This window comes from Cyprinodon variegatus, unplaced genomic scaffold (assembly GCF_000732505.1).
Source record: "Cyprinodon variegatus isolate N-32 unplaced genomic scaffold, C_variegatus-1.0 Scaffold138, whole genome shotgun sequence".
NCBI classification, from domain to species: Eukaryota; Metazoa; Chordata; class Actinopteri; order Cyprinodontiformes; family Cyprinodontidae; genus Cyprinodon; species Cyprinodon variegatus.
Window position 1 is genome coordinate 579,713 of NW_015150591.1, and position 21,063 is coordinate 600,775.

General features: G+C 35.8%; 1 protein-coding gene across 3 annotated transcripts in view; it reads right to left on the reverse strand.

Annotated features, from left to right (window-relative positions):
• Positions 1 to 21,063, reverse strand: part of LOC107085960 (cAMP-specific 3',5'-cyclic phosphodiesterase 4B-like) — a 191,213-nt gene that overhangs the window by 83,128 nt on the left and 87,022 nt on the right. For all 3 annotated transcript variants that reach the window (XM_015376656.1, XM_015376658.1, XM_015376657.1), the window contains exon 3: positions 8,239 to 8,433. In XM_015376656.1, coding sequence (XP_015232142.1) covers positions 8,239 to 8,433 — 195 coding nt within the window. The remainder of the gene's footprint in view (positions 1 to 8,238; positions 8,434 to 21,063) is intronic.

Genomic DNA, 21,063 nt, shown 5'->3' on the forward strand with positions numbered 1-21,063 from the left:
GATTACCAAGTAATAAATACTTTAGAGCAAAGCAAGGCTAATTTATTTATATATCGCAAATCAGTATGAAGACAATTTAAAGAGCTTTACATGAATCAAACAGTAAGAAATAAGGAAAATGTAAAGATAAAAAAAGATAAAATCAGGTAGTGGAGCAAGTCAAACAGTTTGAGCACAAATTTAATCTAATCAATTAACTGTTTAAATTTAACAAATGTAGTTCTAAAAAAAAAAATTTTTTAATTACATTTGATGCCACCTTACATCAAATGTAAAGTTGCATTAAAAAAAAAAAGTCCTCCTTTAGTTTCCGTGTCACACAGNGAATGTTTGGTTAAGTTGTTTGTGTTTTATGCTGGTTCACTGCAGTTAGGATGTGGTCTGAGATCTGAAAAACTGAATGACTTTAAGCAGATAGGAAGTTTATGTGTCGTGGGGTGTCTAAGCGACAGATAAAAGATAGTGTTAAATAAAAAAGAAAAGGCTACTTTATTTAATATACCATAAAATTAACTGAATTATAAATATAAAGTTAGTATTTTAACTTTCCATTATTGGTTGTTGAATCCAAAGTGAAATAACCAAACTTTAACTTATGTCCAAGATCTGATTGTCTCTTGTGTTTCTAAAAGCGCATTTTATTCTCAATCTGCAGATTTACAAATGGTAAAGAAAATTTTCTAAAAGTAGATTGGGAGGCAGATCTTTTAGTATAAGGCTCCTCTCCTGTGGAACCAACCACTTTTAGTTCATGAGGCCGACACCCTGTCTACTTCTAAGCCAAGACTTAAAACCTTCTTTTTTCACAAACCTTATAATTATAGTGGCTCAGGGTATCCTGAGCTACTGTATCTCTATAGTTATGCTGTCATAGGCTTGGACTGCTGGAGGACATAGGGACAACTTTTTCATCATTTTGCTTCATTCTACTTCTCTCTCAAATTTTGGTTTATTTGTTAGCCTAACTTTCAACTGCATGTTCCCTCTTCCTTTTTTCCTGTATTGCAGCTTCATCTGTCCAAGCGCCCTCCTTGGCCATGGCACATCCTGGTGGAATGCATGAACTGGACCACTGCAATCATCACCTTCAATTCTAGACAGTAGAGTTGGACCTTTCTTGGAGTGTTTAGGCCTGTTTCTCTCCTAGACATTCAGTAGTATTTAGTTTAAAAATTCCCCTATTTCAACGATGGGTCCCTGACAAGGCCTTTGCTGATAACCGACAGTTCCTTGGGGGTAATTTAATGCCCCACGATGACGTTATCAGTGAAGCCGCAACCCTAAGCTGCTAGACTGTACACCTGGAATACCCTGTGTTTTAATAAGTGGATGGAGTTGCTGTAAAAGTTGCAGAAAGAGGGGGATAGCTCCAGCGGCTGGAAACTGGAAGTGTGCTGGAAAATGGGGCCAATTCGGCCTGCTTTCAGTCTGAAGGGGAACTTGTAAACCTTTCCTACTGTACTATAACTATGGGCTTAGCTTTTACTGTGATTAACTGTATGTACTCTCTTTCATCCTTTGAACAAGTGGCTCAGACCTGCTTAACTGTTTCTGTCCTTTTTCTACCTTTGAAAGCATTTATAATATGTATATAATGTGTATCTGATTTTGTCTCATTGAACCTGCAGTAGGCCTCTAACAGAAGGTCTCTCACACTGAGACTGGTTCTGCTGAAAGATTCTCCCTGTTGAAAGGGAACTTTTCCTCTCCACTGTTGCTGCATGCATGCTCAATATGAGGGATTGTAGTAAAGTTTACCATCAAATATCTACTGTTTCTACAGTACATGCTGAAGAAATAGCAAATCCAACAAAGTCACCTAATGGAATCAGCTCAGTTTCCTTAGATAGAAAACCTGAATTATTATTAATATGAGCTGTAAATTGGAAAGGTATGTTAGGATGTAAATTATGATTTGGAGTAAAACCAAAGGAAAATAGTAAACAATATTTTATAGAGCTGAATTATTTCTTTGAAAAAATGAAAAAACCTGCATAATGTTTTTTAGCTAAAATAAAGGAAAGAAACTATTTTAAATATTCTAATACCGAAAGGTTTAGGTTTTTTCACCTTTGAATGAAAGGCAAAGTATAGAATAAACTTAATTTAAAGTATATATTGTAAACAGAATGAAAAAAACTGAAACTAGTTAGACTACAAAACTAAACTAAAATATGTGAGCTACAGTCCGTACAGAGAGAATACATTTTAAACTAAACCAAAGAGTTTATTTACAGTTTAACGCAAACTAAACTAAACGGTTTTTTTTAAGGTTTCTGGAGAAGGGGCACTCGTGCAAGCTTGAGCACTTGCACCAATATAAAGCTAAGAGGATACAAAAAACACAGTGTTTATGGTAAAAATATTGAGAAGACAATTTAACCATAAGGTTCATTCATAGATTTTTTTTTTAAAGTTTTGGAGCGTTAACATAGTCTGATACAAGGACCTTTAAGTCGGGGCATCTGAGGCTAAATTGCTGTTTCCAGTCATGTTCAATAACACGTGAAAGCAAGAAAAAAAGTGCAGACACAAATAAAGTACGGGTCAAGCTGCAGTGATAACACTAATAATCACAGAGAAATAGGTCGAACTGCAAAACACGGTGTTGTTTTATGAGGTACATTCTTTAACACAAACTGACACACACTTATGCATAATCTCTTGCAGTCAAACTCATGAGCACCTGATGTGCTGCGGTTCTGAAGAAGGAAGTGAAAACTCAGTCCATCTGCTTCAACAGGAAGTCAACAGAAGCCACATACAGGCGTGCTGACGTCAATTAGAACCACAGGAACACCTCCCCATAATACACACATATACACACGCACACACACACACACCGGCCTGCATAAGATACAGATTGCTAATAAATGATGCATGTTTGCCCCTGATATTCATATCAAACCCCACATCAACAATTGCAACATCGTAAAAGGCAAATTTAAAGCTGTTTAACTTTTTTAGGCCCATTTAAAGCTTGTCAGTTATTACTAAATACGTCACACAAATAGATGTAAAGCCAAGTTTTTAGCTCTTTGAATGAGAAAAAAATTTTTTAATTACATTTGATGCCACCTTACATCAAATGTAAAGTTGCATTAAAAAAAAAAAGTCCTCCTTTAGTTTCCGTGTCACACAGCCACATCCAGACAATGTAATATTTCACATATTCAGTGTAAAAGGTAATATTAGCAGGTAACTAAAGATTAATCTTTAGCATGGTGAATGTTGAACATAACAGTAAATAAAATGGTGAGCTATTGATAGATTAAATAAATGAAAACAGGTTTCATCCATTTGTATGGTCATATTTTCGTCAACAAACGTATTTGAAAGTATTGGTATTTGTATTATTTTTTTGGTACCCGCTCCATATAAGGCTCACTTTGACCCCTACAGTTAATAAGCTGTATTACGGTAAATATACATAGCTTATGTCATTAAAGATGTGAAAACCGAGGCAATTCTGCTGGTTTTTTCTAAGCTTTTGAAGAAGTTTCTCTTTTAGCTTCAGACAATTTTTAAAAAAATTACTCCTATGGTCTTATAAAGGTCCTCTTAAGATGATTTAATGATGTCTTAGAAACTAATACTTCATATTGCCTGTGACTAGTCAATCTGACTTTTATTCAACTTTTATTCACTCAGCTCTCAGCAGGCTGCAGATATAGTTTAAGGAGACTAGTGCCAAGGAATTTGCACTATTGCATGTTTTACCATCCTGTGTTTTGGATGGAATCCTGTAGTAACATCAATAAAGTTGAATCTGTAAAATTAGCAACTTCAACAGCTGATTGCACTGTATGACTGGGGTTGGAAAGGATTACAGCCGTATAAGCACTACATGCAGGTGTACCATTCACTCCAGTATAGAATCCAGCTTTTATGTTTGCAAAACCTGCTGAATGTCGCTCACTAACATCCAGAGAGGTGCTGTCCCTCCCATCGTGTTATGTGAAGTCAGAAATTTTATATTTTCCTTGGTATAAAACCCTCATATACATATATCTATATATAGGTATAGATTTATATATAAGACAATGGAATCATTAAGTTGAGTCAACAGAGGCACAGGTTAAGAGAATTGTCTCCAGAGTCGACACCAATCCGCCTGATTTTGTGCGGCTCAGGAACCTAACCTAGAGAGCATTGGGAACTCCATGGTTATGCAGCTGCATACAGACCTTATATAACAGAGTAGTGTTGCACCGATACCGATACCAGTGTCGGGCGGGGCCCTGATCCAGCACTAAAATAGTGGTATCAGTATCGGTGAGTACCAACAAATAGCGCACCAAGAGCTAAAAGTTTATTCAACTGTTGTCACCCATTCCAGGTACGCAAATAAAAAGTTCTACTGGATTCACTTTGGATTAGTCTTTTTCCTGCTTCACAAAGGTAGGCAGCAGCTTGACAAAGCCATACTGCCAATTACTCTACATTCAAGGAGTCTGCAGTGCTTCATATATACACACACATATCAATTTCAAAGAGATGGTATCAGTATGGTATCGGCCAATACTGCACAGCCAGGTATCAGGGCCAAAAAATGGCATTGGTGCAACACTATAACAGAGTTTCATGCAAATGTTATTTGCAGTGGTGCATATGTTCTAGTGGAATCTAAAGCAGATAAGTTCTCTAAAAAATAATGGATTGTTTCTCTTCATCTGGCAATTTGATGATCCAGCCTGCGGTTGGTCACATGGAGCAATGTTCCTACTTGACTGCTATATAGGTGCAAAGTTGGTTGGAGGGTGGATTATTTGTAGGGACTTTTCCTTCAGAGATTAGTCATGACATCTCAGTTCCACTGAAAGTAAATGCTTTATTTTTTTCAGCAAACAAAAACGTTTATATTAACTTTTTGCTTTTATCTATGGTGCAACAGTCTAGGGAGGGTTACTTTCTTTGTCCGGATGACTTTGTGTCACTGAGCTCTAGCGGACGTGTCCAAACTTTGCCCTCGAGGGCCGCTGTCTTGGAGGTTTTAGATGTTTCCTTGCTTCAACACAGCTGATTTTCATTGACAATTGATTCACAGGATTTTGCTAAACTGAATTCATCAGAATCATCTGTGTGGATGCAGGGAAACCTCTAAAACCTGCAGGGAAGCAGCCCTCGAGGACTGATGTAAGATATAAGCCAGCTCTTTTATCCTCTGTTTCAGATTAGGTGCAACTCATCAGCCGTTGCATGAAGTTCACTCCCTAACCCTGAAAACCCACATCCTCTGTAAACGCCCCGATCCATTCCAGACCGCCCAACACCTACAGCCTCTGCGGTTCCTCCTATTATGACATAATTAAAACTCACCATCAGCATCAATCACACACACAGTTTCTGTCCAAAATATTCTTATTCCTGTGGATCATTGTAGAGGGGATAACTAGGATTGGTTTGCTCTCTACTTCAAAACTCAGCAGCTCTTCATCCATGCCTGTAATAAGAAGCTTCTTTTTAAGATGTGAGATACGCTCTTGGAAGTTGGTTTGGCTGGATTTTATATAACTTTCTGCATATAATAAATATTTTGATTGAGATGAAAAATCTGGTTCCTGGTATTCTGAAGTACCAATAGTGTACATCCAATCAAACTGCTTTCTTTTTGGGGAATATACAAAATTAGTTATTCCTGATTTGTAGTCACCCTGTTTTTCGGTGACAAACCGGATCTTCTCAACGTTCTTTTTCCTGTTTGATACGATAGCAATTGTAGATCTTGACCTAGACGGCTTCCAACAGACCGAAGCGGAGCAAAAAATAGCTTGACTCTGTATTTTGATGGTGAAGGATGGAGAAGACATACATGGACGATGACGTGCGGAAGAGTAGCGGTGGATGTGGAACCGTTCTGATTAACATGACCGTGCAAGTGCTCCGCAGGACATATGTGAGCGGGCATAGGGGTTGAAGGAGGATGTGCAATCTGGGGGTAAATGCCAAGTTCTTCCGAATGCAATCCCTCACACTAAGCAAGCTTGTAGCAACAGTGGAGAAGAAAAACTCCCTTTTAACAGGAAGAAACCTCCAGCAGAAGCAGGCTCAGTGAGAGCGGCCATCTGCCGAGGCTGACTGGGGTTCAAGGAGACAGAAGCAGAGATACAAAAAGCAGCTGTAAAAGGCGGCCTCATCAACACACAGCCAGGCAGACGAACTCTGAGTGCTCAATCTCTTTTCTCCTATGAAGTGGTTAGACAGGGAGCTCAGTAATTTATTTTGTTTGTTTTCCCTGCAGAGACAATTTACTTTTATTTTTAGTTAGAGTGGAGTTTATGTTGGTTAATCTGGCCTAGGAGACCCTGAAGCTGAAGATTTCATTGTATTTTTCATTCTGATCCCTGGAATTTGTCTTTTTACCAATAACTGTAAAATAAACAAGCAGTTTTAAACGAATATCTTCTACTTTCTTACTTCCTGTGCCTTTTGTGCACTACCATCATTCTCCTCCAACTTGCCACTGCAGCAGTGGGGAAGTATCCTCACCTGACCGACCAAATGGTTCGGTCCCAGATGCGGCTGCTCTAGAGTTGTTGTAAAGCTGCTCCAATAAAATATATAAGACCACAAAGGCTCACCAAACTTCAAGTAGACAGGAAAATAAGGAATTTTCCCCTCTGGCCCTGGTCAGGCAGGGACTCCATAACTTTTGCAAAGAAACTGTAGGCTACTCACGCCAGAAGAATGCGCCCAAAGCTATAATCGCTCTGAGCTGCAGACCACTTTCTGTGCAGGCAGTGTTCTTGGTTTTTTAGCACTCCTCTGGTGCTAAAAAAATCCAACAGTTATTGTCAGGGATTTTTTTGTTTATCTTTGCTAAATGGAGTTAGAGTTAGGAAAGCTCCAGAGGCTTTGTTAAAAGGCTGCTCTATTTCTAATTCAATATAAACCGACTGACTACCAGATGTGTCCACCACTCCAACATCATGATCACAGATACAGCAGTGAAGGCGATAAATAGACAATCCTACTCTAAAAGCTCACCTGAAAGGCAAAATATCTTCTGCTCATATTTACACTAGTCACACAAAGAGAAATCTATAATATGTATCAATTGAAACTGGAGCAAGTATGGAAAGCCATAAGCCACATTTTCAGCACATTAAAAAGTAGAAATAATTATTTGTGAATGTGAAAATTTCAATGTTACTTGCAATGCATGTATCAAATTAAAATATATATTTAATTCAATATTTATTTTATTTATAATATTAGTCAATTAATAATTGATATAAAATCCTTAGCGTGGATCAAATATTTGTTCAACTTGCTCAAATGGGGCAACAGTGCCGTCGGATGAAAGAGTTTGTCTTTAAACCGGAGGGTTGTTGGTTTAAACTCTGGCTTTCAATGCCATTGTGTCCTTGAGCAAGGCGCTTCAACCGCATTGCCTACTGATGGTGGACACACCGCCCAGTGGCGCCAGTGTACGGCAGCCTTGCTTCTGTCAGTGAGCCCCACGGCTGCTGTGGCTACAATTTAGTTTGCCACCATCAGCGTGAGTGAATGACTGAATGTAGTGTAAAGCGCTTTGCTCAAGTCCTCTGACTTGAAAAAGCGCTATATAAGTACAGGCCATTTAAATAAATATTTATTTATCTCTTGGTAATCAAAATCTTTCTTGCTACAAGTTATTTAAATATGTAGATTTTTATGCATGGTTTTAATAAATATGTAAAAAGTGATTGATATAGACCTTAGTTATTTAGGGGGCCCATAGCTGAGGCTGTCAACTGGCCTGCACTAACACGTGCACTAACAAGGGAAAACCATACTGACATTGATGACGATGTTTGATAAGGAGGAACTAGGCTGACCTACAGAGCCCTGACCTGAAACTGAAAGAACTATTTAGAGTGAATGGGAAAGCAGACTGAAAGCTGGACCTTCTCTCACAAATGCTGGATGAATGCTCAAAGATCTCATAAATGCACTTCTAAACCTTGGGGGGAAAAAAATAGGAGAATTGAAGCTGTCAGCTGTAGAGAATATCTATATATGAATGAATACTATGATCTCTGTAGCTGGCGTTAAATTCATTTTGCAGAGTTGAGTTACTTTGTAGTTTTGTGGTTAAATGCACTTTAGAAAAACATATGGAATCCAATGCTAAAACTAAGCAGTAGTGAAAAGAGTCACTAAATATTAGTACTAAAATTTTAGTCTCTTTTAGATTTTTTTAACAATCGATTATGTTTGCATTTAAATTGTATATTTGATAGTTTTGCAACTTACAGTTCAGAGGCGATGGAGGAGTTTCGTGACATGGACTTGGGGGAAAGCTCATAGTCGCTGTCAGAGCGATAGAGGAAGGACTCCCGGCGCTGGTTATGTCCTGGGAAATTGGTGTGGAGGACCAGACCTGAGCCTGGAGAAGCCTGGGGGTCCAGAGGGCTGCAGCCTGTAGACGGGCCATTCTCCACATCAAAGCTGACAAAGAAAGTTTTAAAGGGGTTAACATGTTGGACTCAGATTGTCAGCTCTGGAGTTAAAACACAATATTTCTATAAAAGGACATTAGATGCTGAATATCAGTGCATTTAAAGGTTATTGGTTGTGAATGAACAGGAGAAGCACAGAACCTACGATAAGCTCCATTCAGACACTTATACCTAATTATTATATATTTTATTATATCATTAAATACAATCACAAAGCCACATTTCCATAAAATGACTTGACACAGAGCATCCCATGAAGAGCAAGTTAAAGTTCAAGAAAGTCTTGTGTTTATTCCATGAGTGGAGGAATGAGGGAGGAGTTGATGGCAATATAATACGGATACTTTTTTGGTATTTCTCAAGTACTTTCCAAACACTGCATCTATGAATTTATAACTTTGTTAATATCCAGTTTCCTTCCTTGCATCTTCTTTCCTCCACTCTCTCTGTTCTGTCCTCATTTTTCCTTTTGTCTAGTAAACTCAGGTCAGCAGAAATGTGGTCTTACACATCAAACACAAAATCAACAAGAACTTGGACCTTTTTAACTTTTGCATAAAAATAAATCGAGTCATTCCTCTGCAGCTCTAGATCATGTCAGTCATTTATGCAAAATTATTTTTCAGGTCACAGAGTGGCCGGCATTATGTTGGAAACTATCTCACTATTTTTCACATGAACAGTGAACTGATTGGGTTCAGAATGAAAGTCTGGACTGGACCTCAGTAATCACAGCAAGAAAAACAGGAAGTAAGCTAGACCAAACAAATAACTCAATCTTTAAAAAAATAATAAAAAATTGAAAAGCACTCAGAGCGCAGCCCCTCACCAAGTAGCTATTTGACTTCCACCTTAAATTAATACCTGTACTCACAGACTCCAGATGGTGATCCGGATCATCACAAAAATTGTACGGATTGTTACCTTTACCTTTGGTAAAACTGACATTAAAATCTTTTTATAACTATTCAAGTTACGTGCTTGGCCGAGTTAATAAGTACGAAGCAACATTTTAATCTGATTGGCCGCAGTAAAATCCAGTATAACCAGTTCTTCTCTAGATTTATATCAAAAACAGATTCAACTGGTCTGCTTTATGAACGAGCCCAGAGATTTACAGGAGAACATTAAGGCACCACAAAAAGACAAAGACAACAAATTCTAGTAAACATTTTCCACAAAATGTGCCGTGAACACAGCATCTAGAGATGTCCTGATCTGATATTGGTATCGGAAATCAGTCTGACATCTGCAGAAAGAAGAGAATCGCATCATATGTTCCTGCATCCAACATTACTGAAATAAAGAAGTTGATAAAAGTACTCCACTCCATTATTTCTATCCAGCAGCTCTAAAGCCAACATGATCATAACAACGTCATCTTAGAGTGGCAGATGCTACAATAATGGAGATGGAGGGATGTCAGCAGCGTCGCTGCTGTAACAAGTTTCCCATCTTCTGATTTATCATTTTATTCTTTTTTTTTAATGTTTACCTTTAAAGTTTATATAACCCGCTGGTTAGTGATAAGTCGGACAGTTGTCCTCATACCAGTTTTTGGTAGCATACCCAAAAATGTTACTCAAGTAAGAGAAGTAAAACATAAATTTTTTTTTTACTCAAGTGAAAGTGAAAAGTAGGCCTTGGAGAAATGAACCACCTAATAATTAATGGTACTTGGTAAAATGGCTACTCAAATGCTGAGTCAATTTTGGCTCCTAACATCCGATTTATTGTGTAAAAGTATGTAATGAGAGAGGATTATGCAACAATATATGCATTTCAAGTATAAAATAGTATCAAAATAAAAATAAATAACATGATTACAAAATAAATACAAACAGATGAAACTTTTTTTTAAATATACTGCTTCAACATAAACCTGTAAAAATAATCCTTACAGTAGACAATAGACACTTCATTTAAATGTTAGTATAGGATAAAAAAAAAAAATCTCCAGCTACTGTACAATATCTAATATTTATTTTATATTTACCTGATCTCAGAATCAGAATTTTTACCCAAGAGTAGGGAAACTTTCACAAGAATATTATTAAAGTAAAAATAATAAGCATAGTAGAGTAACATTACTCCTAAAAGTATATTTCTCTAAAGGTTACTCAATTAAATGTAACTAGTTACTACCCACCTCTATACCTATTTTTTCTTGACCATTGTTATCTGTGTATTTGAAGTGTTTTCTAATATTCCACACAACACGGTACTATTAAGAGTAATAGTTATAAAAGTATAGATGATTCTGCTGATATTTTATCAGTCAAAGCTTTAATATCAGTGTCCAGAATCATGGTGTCCGTCTCTAAAAGACAAGCTTCTTTATTCTAACCAAGCAATGAAGAAATGTTATGCCTGATTTACTATTTTGCAGCCGTTTTTCTTTTTTATTTGGCAGTTGGAAATAAACAAAAATACTACAAAAGTGACATCAGGTTTCATTGTCCCACTATTCCCAGTTTAAATTGTTTTTCTTATAAATTTAACATTTAACAGAACCCATTTTTTTAATTGGTAGGATAATTATCATTGATGATGATTGATGATTATCATTGATGAGTTTATTACGCCTTAATATTAGCTGCCTGTTGCGTGTCAGAACTGATGTTTTCCCCAGTAGTTCATCTAATTAGGACAGTTCCTCAGTCCGGCTATATACAGTTATAATCTTCATTCTGTATGTTGCAAAAATTTGGGAATGGAATGAGAGCGGTGTCCTTCAGCTAAGAACAAAGTGTAATATTTCAATAAGGCTGGAGCCATGGATGTCTCCTCATCTACAAACGTGTATGACGTAATGGTGTGGCAGACTGGAGATGTATAAAATGCTTCTTTAACTGTTAATCGTGGCCACTTCCCAAGAATTGAGCTCGGTTGGTGAGCAGCTGCCTTCTGTAACTCTAAGCAACTTCTCTGATCTGAATAAGATTACAAATTCTATCAAAATCTGTTGTCAGGTCTCCTGGTTATTTAATGCTTATAAGTTATGAAGTGTTATTTAAAGAGTTTGTCCCAAGTGATCTCTTTACAGGAAAAAGAACCAGAGAGAGAAAGCTCCTAGGTGTAAACACAGGGAGCCTCTCTCTAACAAATGGTGTTTCCGCCTGGTTCTGAGTAGGTTTTATCACTGGAGAAGAGCCACAGATGGACCAACCACACAGCTGCAGCCTTCGACTGTTTAAAGGCTATACTTTCTTGGGTTCCTTGGTTAAAGAGACTTAAAAGTGAAAAACATAGGATGGGATTTCAAATTAATGGCAATAAAGACTCACTGACAGTTTCTTCCATCTTGGCTGTTGTGCAATGAATAGTTGACTGCTCTGCCCTCAGGTGAATCCAGCGCTTTGCATTATTATCACATGTACAGACAACATATTCTGAAACCAGAGCAGTCCAAGTAACATTCAATCATCTCACATTTGTTTAGTCTTGCCTTTTCCAGAAAACAAAATAAGAAAAACTTTGCATTATTGTCTTGCTCAAACTTTACAGAAGGATACGTAACAAAAAGCCTTCCTGATGAATCTTAAACAACAACTAGAAACTATCTTTTTCCTGCTGCTAATAATACACAAAAAGTGTCGTATTTTTAGAGAACAAAATCTTGATTGAGGAGTCAAGAAGATCTCAACATTTAATGAACAGATAAACAAGCGCATGCATGTCAAAATTCCAGCTTTTAACAGGCTACGCTCTACTACTACAGGTCTAGGTGAAAACTTCTCATCACTGAATTATGATGAAAAAAATGTTTTCTTTGAAGTATTAGAATGAGCTATTAGAGGGAGAGCACTGTTTCAGAGTCGTTTACTCAGTTATACTTAAGTTTAAAAAAATGTAGTATATATATATATATATATATATATATATATATATATATATATATATATATATNTATATATATATATATATATATATATATATATATATATAATTAAATATACTTTTAAGAGTTTTTTAAAAACATTCTTATTTGAGTAAAATATTTGGCAGCTAACGATCATAACTGTTCTAAATAACCATCAAGCTTGTTGCAAAAGACACACAGTTCATGTTTATGTCAAAATTACTTTTCTTGTATTTGTACACAAGCTTAATTTATGTCTGGTGAACCTTATAATTGCTAATGTAGCTTAAACTCATTTGTTTGAATTATTACTAGTCTTTAAAATAACCTTACATTTTGGTCTCTCTTTATTACATAAATTTAAATATCAGATGTTACTCAGTACCTGAGTATCCTTTCTTTACCAAATATTACTTGAGTTCAGTTTTCGATTCTCTACTCACCACTGCTCACTGCTCTGTGAGAAACAATGCATAAACAGAGAAGGCAAAACAAGAAAAACATAAGTACTATAAAAAACTGTTTTTTACCAGTTTTACATTTTGGAAACCCTTTTTTTCCCCCACATTCTTCTTGCATGATAGTGTCACTCAGCTCGTCACAGAGTCTTGCTTTCATTCAGTCTTGGCAATCTTTCATAAAGTAATATTCAATTCAGTTTATTTCTATAGCGCCAGTTCACAACACATGTCATCTAAAGGCCCTTTACAGTTCAACCAGATCATCCAGTCAAATTGATTCAAAGTTTTCTATCTAAGGAAAACCAGTTGATTGCATTGACTCATTGACTCGAATGCAATCCCTGACACTACTGTAAGCATGCTTGTAGCGACAGTGGAGAGGAAAAACTCCCTTTTAACAGGAAGAAACCTCCAGCAGAACCAGACTCAGTGTGAGCGGAAATCTGTCGAGGCTGACTGGGGTTCAAGGAGACAGAAGCTGAGATACAAAAAGCAGCTGTAAAAGGCGTCCCCGTCCAGGAAACACACAGCCAGGCAGACGAGCACCGAGCCAGCTCCCATACCAGAGGACAAAGAGAGCACATCCAGCCAGTCACAGTAAGAGAAACAGGACTACACTGAAAAAACAGGCCAATCTCCAACATCTATAAACAAAGGTCCTCCTCCAGAGTTACCAATAATTAAAGTACAGGCTTGCAGTCATATGTTTTTCGATTCATAGGTGCACCATTATTTTTTAATCCTGAATGATGTTGAACAGCTCCCTCTCTATGTGATGCTACAAATTTGATGTGGATGTTGTTTGACCAACTTTAAGATTCTCCATAACTCTCTTTCCGCCTGGTGTGGCATCCCTACTGCTCTTAGTGATCCTGTTTCTGCACTGCTGTTTTCTAATAAAGCTCTAAGTTCTTCGCAGAGAAGCTGGACTCATGCTGAGGTTACAGATGGACTCCATTCACATCTGAATTTATTTGCACACCAAACTTTTCCCTTTCACCCTCAGATCAATATGTTCCAGCTTGACATTGTAACATGACAAATGTGAAACAGTTTATTTAGTATGATTGCTTTACAAACACTTTTTTTCCCCCTTGCATTTTAATTTCAAATAGGTGTTTTTTTCACTGATAATAAATAATAATAATAATAAATTCCCCTTAAAAAGCTTTTTTCAGCTCCTGACTACTAAAACAAAATGTGCCATGATTTATTTAATAAACATGTTTATAGAAAAGCATGTCATTATGTTTTGAATAAACACACTTCTAATCAGTTTAAAACATGAAACATTTCTACAATAAACTGAACTGCAAATGTTACTATTTAAGGGTCATCAGATTTTCTCAGGAAAACAACATTCTGAACCAAATTTTATTATTCTCATGTGAGCCACTTTTAGGTCATGTTTGTGGACATTTAAATGCTATGTTAAGCCAACGCCTAATAGGGAGACCATTTAGAAAGGCTAAAAATATAATTTCTAAAGGCCATTTCATACTTTGGGACAAAAAGTTGATTTATTAGCTCTGTTTTATATATATGCAGTCATGCTGTCAGTGATAAAGAAGACTGATTTATCCCTCAGAGTAGACAGTAATAAAGATGCTTTTAACAACATCTATTACTGTTTTTTAAAGTATCCAATACATAAATATTATAAGCTTTCTCATTAAACTTGTCTGATAATTAGGACAAAGCGAGGATATCAAATAATGTAGTCTCGAAACAGGGACACTAAGAGCTTGGGAACAACAATCCTCTAAGTCGGAGGTCTTCAACAGGGGGTCCGTGACCCCTTGGGGGCCCATGGAGGTACAGCATGTGGGTCGCAAAAGTTCTGGTTGATTAGACTTTTTTTATATTCCCCCCTGCAATTTTGTCCTCTAATTGAAATGTCTTTAAATACACATTAAAATAAATTCACACACTGTAGTAAACAGATAAATGGAGGCAGAAGATGTCTTTCAGTCATCAATGCACACATTCAGCGACACAGGAGCTCTTTCAAGCTGGGCACCATTTCATTCACAACACCTGTCCCATCAATTCAATTCAGTTTATTTCTATAGCGCCAATTCACAACACGTCATCTGAAGGCACTTTACAGTTCACCAGATCATAAAGTCAAATTGATTAAAAGTTTTCTATCTAAGGAAAACCAGTTGATTGCATCGACTCATCCATTTCATCATTGAGGAATCAGAATCAGAATCCCAGGCGGAAATTACTTTCGTTACTTTACTCCACCTGTAAGAGAGTGACTATAGGACCAGTTTGATAACTATAACCATTTTTCAAACAATATATATAATTAGGGCGTCCCCGCTCCATCTAACCATGAGTTTGGGGGTCCTTGGCCTGGAAGACGTTGAAGGCCCCTACTCTAAGTGATGGGGTACGTGCTGTTTCATGCAGCACAACCACGTTTATACACCAAAGTTTATATACCTGACAAAGAAAACTAATAATAAAAAATGATAGAAAAAAATACTCTTATCTGTTTGATAAACAATTTAATCAAATCTGAAACTTTTTGAGGCAATAACGCTAGAAAAAACAAAGGTTCTAGGCCCCCCCCCCCACCTAATGCTGTGAACTGGCAGCTAACATAAGATTAGTAAACTTTCCACATGGATACATGACAAGACAAATATGGATATCTAGAAATATTTCTAGTCATAAAAAAGGAAAGACAATCATGGAAAGGGGCTCTTAGTTCCAGGTCACATGTTAAGCAAGTTAGTTAAGCAAGAGTAAGTGCGCATGCGCGAAAAGCAGCAGTTACACCGCATGCGCGAAAAGCAGCAGTTACACCGCATGCGCGAAAAGCAGCACGCTGCAGTACATATATATACAGAAGAGCTATATGTGTATATATTTTATCTCTTTTTATTCTTATTTTTTTATTTTTATTATATTGTATAATTAGATGTGTGTATATATTATATAAAACTGTAACTGGAGCGTGTAACAAAAGTAATTTCCCTCTGGGATTATTAAAGTATTTCTATAACAAATAAAAAGCAGGTCATACACTGTAAAACATCATCCTACACATGTTAAAGTGAAAAAGCTTCCTAGATGGGAAGCGAAACATCTTCAAACTTGGAAACAAAGTCCAGTGGATTGTTTTTTAACTTTTTTGGAATCATCCTATAGAATTTACACAAAAAGCACTGGTAACACTCTGAATTCACTTCTGTATAAATTTACTAAAAATTTTATTAACGGGGTATCTAATATCAATTTCTATGAAACACAGATAGAAATTAGGTAAAACTTAGAAATGTTCAATTAGAAAGGCTTAAGACTGCGATTAAACATATGAACACCAAATTGAAAAGCAGTAGTGTCACAAACTACACCAGCGTTCAACTTGATAATGATGGTTTATAAACAGATTTAAGGAGCTAATTTTGAAAATCTCATAGCTTTCTGTTGCAAAGTTCTTTTCTTCTGAATGGTTCAGCAGAGAATTTACTTCCTGGAACATATTCTTTAAGATTTCTTTCGATATCTTTATGTTCATTTGCAGTGTATTCTCATTATCAGTTCGTATGAAATCGTACCAAAAGTTATGCAAAGTATTTCGTACGTTTTTGACGTATTTTTCGTCGTATTTCGTCGTATTTTTACGTCTTGCCTCGAGACAAGATATCTTTGTGCATGTGCATCTTACGCACCATTCAATAACATAGAATTTAACACACAATTAACCCTAACCCTGACCCTAAGATACAAAACAACAAGCAAGCTAGTAAGAGACATTATGAAATAATTATTGCACTGTCCGTCCCAGTTTTACGTCCGTCCGCGGATCTGCTTTTTTCGTCTGTCTGGCTGGCTGCGCATGCGCACTGATATGTTTTTTCGAGGAAAAACGTCAAAAACGTACGAAATACTGTGCATAACTTTTCATACGATTTCATACGATCTGATAATGAGTATATGTGATGCATGCGCACTGATACGTTTTTTCGAGGAAAAACATCAAAAACGTACGAAATACTGTGCATAACTTTTCGTACGATTTCATACGAAATGATGTTGTCATTTGCTACCATTAACAGAAAATTACCATTTACCAATTATACTCTAGTTAATTGATTACTCTAGTAAAGCTGATTTTCCTTGATTGTATTTACAGTAATAGAATGTGACCATTTAATCTGTTTATTACACCTGTTTTACTTTTAAAGAGTAGAAGGACACAATAATTTCTTGAAAATTCCTCCATTAGAGAAAGATAATATATGTTTTTGCTTAATTCAGAATTTTAGGAAAAAAATAAATAAGAGTATATGTTATGTAAATGTTGGAAAGAATAACCTTCTTTGTTTGAAATAAAATTAATAAGATATTGTAACATGTTTACTAAAGCCAAGCCATTTTTTGTAAATATTGTAAATGTGATACTTAAACACTTCAAACTTTCTCCATCAAACACAATGCGTCTTTCAGGTCTTGAAGGATGAGAGCAACTATCCAAACTTTCGGGAGACGAAAACACCGACAATTCAAACACTTGATTTCCAATAAAGAGTTTTCCACTCAGAAGGGAAATGAGTCAAACCATCAGCCTCAGGGAATGTTGTAATCTGTGGACAGGAATTAAGTTGGAATAACTCCATTATATCTTTTTAAATATTTTTGTATTTTTCCAGAGAAGAAACAGATTAATGGAAATTCCAGAGTAAGCTGATCTTTTCTAAACAATTACAACATGCATTTCAGTGGAGCTTTTTGCACTTTTGCACTAGGGGATCAAAAATTGTCCTCTTGTGACGCCAGGATAATTTGCCAGGGTGACACAGCATTCCATTCCCATGATCCAGCTGCATCTGTCAGACTGAGTGACGATGGACTCCCTGACATGAAGGCAGGCGGGGAAATGAAGGGTTTTCCCACCACTTAGTCTTTCAGTTACTTTAGCCTCATTTTTAGCAGATGCTAAACACTATAGTTAAGTTTCCAAAAATGAATTAAGCTTCACCTATAAAATGTCAGACAGATCAATCATTTAAGCTTTATCTAGAGGAAAGTTAGGAACTTTAATGGATACACTTGATAGTTTTTTATTCCTTTCAACAGTTGCAAGACAAATTAAGGTCAGGGGTTAGGGCTCTTTTCATTTCATACACTAATAAATCTTTTTTTTTGTGTTATTTTAACACAGTGTGGAACGTGTACATCTATCTATCTTATTTGGCTGGAAAATATCTGCCTGAATGCATTTGTTTTTTTGTTTTTACTGGATTTTGTTGTAACTGTATCTGAATAAGGAGTATTAAAAAAATAGGATTTTTATGGAGGGGAGGCTTCACTTTAAGGCAGCCATTGCAGTTAAATAATAGTATGTCTATTGGAACTTTGCATTATCTTACTCAAAGTAAGTGGCATTGATAATTTTTCTTCTTTTTCAAAACAAAGAGGAAAAAAAGAAAAGCTTTTGTTTTTTACCGTAAGTTTGTTTTGATAATGTTAATCCAAATCAAACAAAGGTAATCCTTAAAACATCACTGGTAGGAAGAATGAGAGAAAAGATAAAAAAGGTGCTCTCTAAAACAGTCATTTCCAAAGTCGGTCCTCTAGGGTCGCTGTCCTGCAGGCTTTAGAGGTTTCTCTGCTTCAGCACAGCTGATTCTGATGATTGCAGCTCATCAAAAGCCTGTTAATCATCTATCAATGGAAATCAACTATGCTGAACAGGGAAAACTCTAAAACCTGCAGGACAGCGGCCCTCGAGGACCGACTTTGGAAATGCGTGCTCTAAAAGATCAAGGATTTACAGCATTTTGTAACAGCTTGTTTTATACATAAGCACAACACCTTTTTTTCTATTCTTCACGGAAATGGGTTTCGACTTCCCAGCCTTGAGACAATGGTATTGTAATCAGTATCCTGTTTGTGGAGTCTGACTGAAGATATCTGGCAAAATGTCACAGCTGTGTGAGACAGGATGAGTTCAGGAAAAACTTAACATTTCAATTGTATAATCCAATAAGAAATCAAATAATAAAAATACTGGCTAATTGTCTCCTGACAACAAAGCAATTCTGTTTTCCTGTTTTTGCCAAGGTCGTATCTTCTCCCTGACCCTACTCAGGTTTTCTCTGGGTATTCCGGTTTTAGCCTGAACATTACATGATGGGAGGCTCTCAGTTGCCCTTCAGGGAGCGAGTGCACGAATAGTCCCATGTTTTTGTACCTGATTAACAGGCAATGTTTTGAATGTAGACCCCACCTCACACCCATAAGCTGCTTTATTTTTTTTTTACTAAGTGAATTTTCTTGAAATTCCCTTTATTGATGTATGTAAGATAATTTGCCGATGGAAAAAGATGATTACATTGGAAATAAGACAAAACAACTCCAATATGTTATTTCAGCTGTGTTACATCAAATTATCTTATTTCGGGTTAAAAAAAACAACTTATATTTACCTTTTCAAATGATGGCAAATGCACTCATTTTAAGAAATGTACAATTACTTTTAGATAATTTCAGTGAATCAGTAAACAAATTTGTATTAGAATGATAGGAGTGTTTAAAATGAAAGCCCTTTATTTGCTTGGGAATGCTTGTGATGTTGCCACACAAAAATCAATCAGCGAAAAAACAAAAACGTTTGAGGCCTGATCTCCAGAAGGTGTGCATGTAAACATGCCATCACTATTTTGCAGATCATATTCTGATGACCAAACTGTAAATAATCATGGGTGAAGGAGGTGAATTTGAAAAGCAATTTTCCCAATTCTGAAACTCAACTGCGCCCTCAAGCACTTGGCAAAGAAGGGTTTCAAATTTTTCACATTGTTATTAATTTTCTAATATTCAACTTTAGTTCTTTTCATCATTTATTGATTAGATGCCAAAACTAGTCTGTCTGCAGTAATGCTTTTATTTTAAAGGCACCCTTAAAACCAAAGCAGCTCTCTGCTCCTGCAAACTAATGTATTTTCTGGGTTAAACTGGTAACAGCACATTAAAATACCCTGACTAACTGCACTACTTCAATTTTACTTTCAAATCTGTAGCTCTTTTAACACAACTAGCAAGAATACGATGGAAGTTAGCCATCGCTACTAGTATCTCTGTTTTTAACACAGGAGGAGGAAAACTGGGAGGTGGAAAATTGATTAGCAGAAAAAGGAGAGACAGAAACAAATGGCATAAGAGAGATTTCTTTGTTAACAAAATACTTGTATTAGAAAATGTATCAGTTATAAAATTAAAAACAAAACTAAAATAATTAGAAAATAATATTAAGGGTTGAAAAACTTGTTTTTATTATATTTGGGTGGTCAGAAAACATAAAAAGGTTCTGAAAAAAAAAGACAAAATAAATAACTTAAAATAAATAAGTATAGAAAACATGCAGTTTGCAGTAAAAAAAACTAAGACATAAGTTTCTATTGTTTGAATAATAATTAGAGTAAAAGTTCAGAGATAAAATAGAATAACTATATTAAAAGATAAATATAATTTATCTAAATATATATATTTCTAAATATATCTTTGGTTTTTATCAGTTTATTGCAATAATTTAAATTTCAAGCCATTACTTCACCAATAATTTATATTTATGAGTCATTTTTATATTTCTTTATGTATTTTTAATTGCGGTAGGATTAGTCCTCCATAGTTCAAATGTTTTCTCAGCTCATATCACTATGCTCTATTTTTAAAATTGGCAAAGTGAACTTTTGTGGATATTTTGAGCATATTTGCATAGAGCAGTTTTAAATAAAGCTCAATTTGAGTGGTTCTTCCAGTTATGAGGCAAATATTATTTAAACATTATTTTTTTTTGCTCCTGCTTCCCCTACCCTGCTTTTAGATTGATTTTGTTACTGGGAAGAGTTTTCACCTACTTTATCTGTTTCTTACAGCATTTACACGCTGAAAACATTTCCTTCTGGGAAAGAAATCCAACATTAAAGGTAAAAGTGAGTGACATCATGCATAAATGTAATCAACAGGATTGAAGAGATAAATGTCTGTAAGATCAAATAGAGATGAGTATATATATATATATATATATATATATATATATATATATATATATATATATATATATATATATATAAAGTCTTGCCTATGGTAAGGTGACATTTTGTTTTACCTCCTTTTTGACTATTTAGAATGTGAAAAGGAAGACATGGATAGGAATAATAAAAAAATATATATATGTTTTGCCAAATACATACAGGCTATGCCCTTTTCTTGGGGATGCTATGATATCTCTTTACATGACATGTAAAAAAAAAAACAAAAAAAAAACAGACAAGAA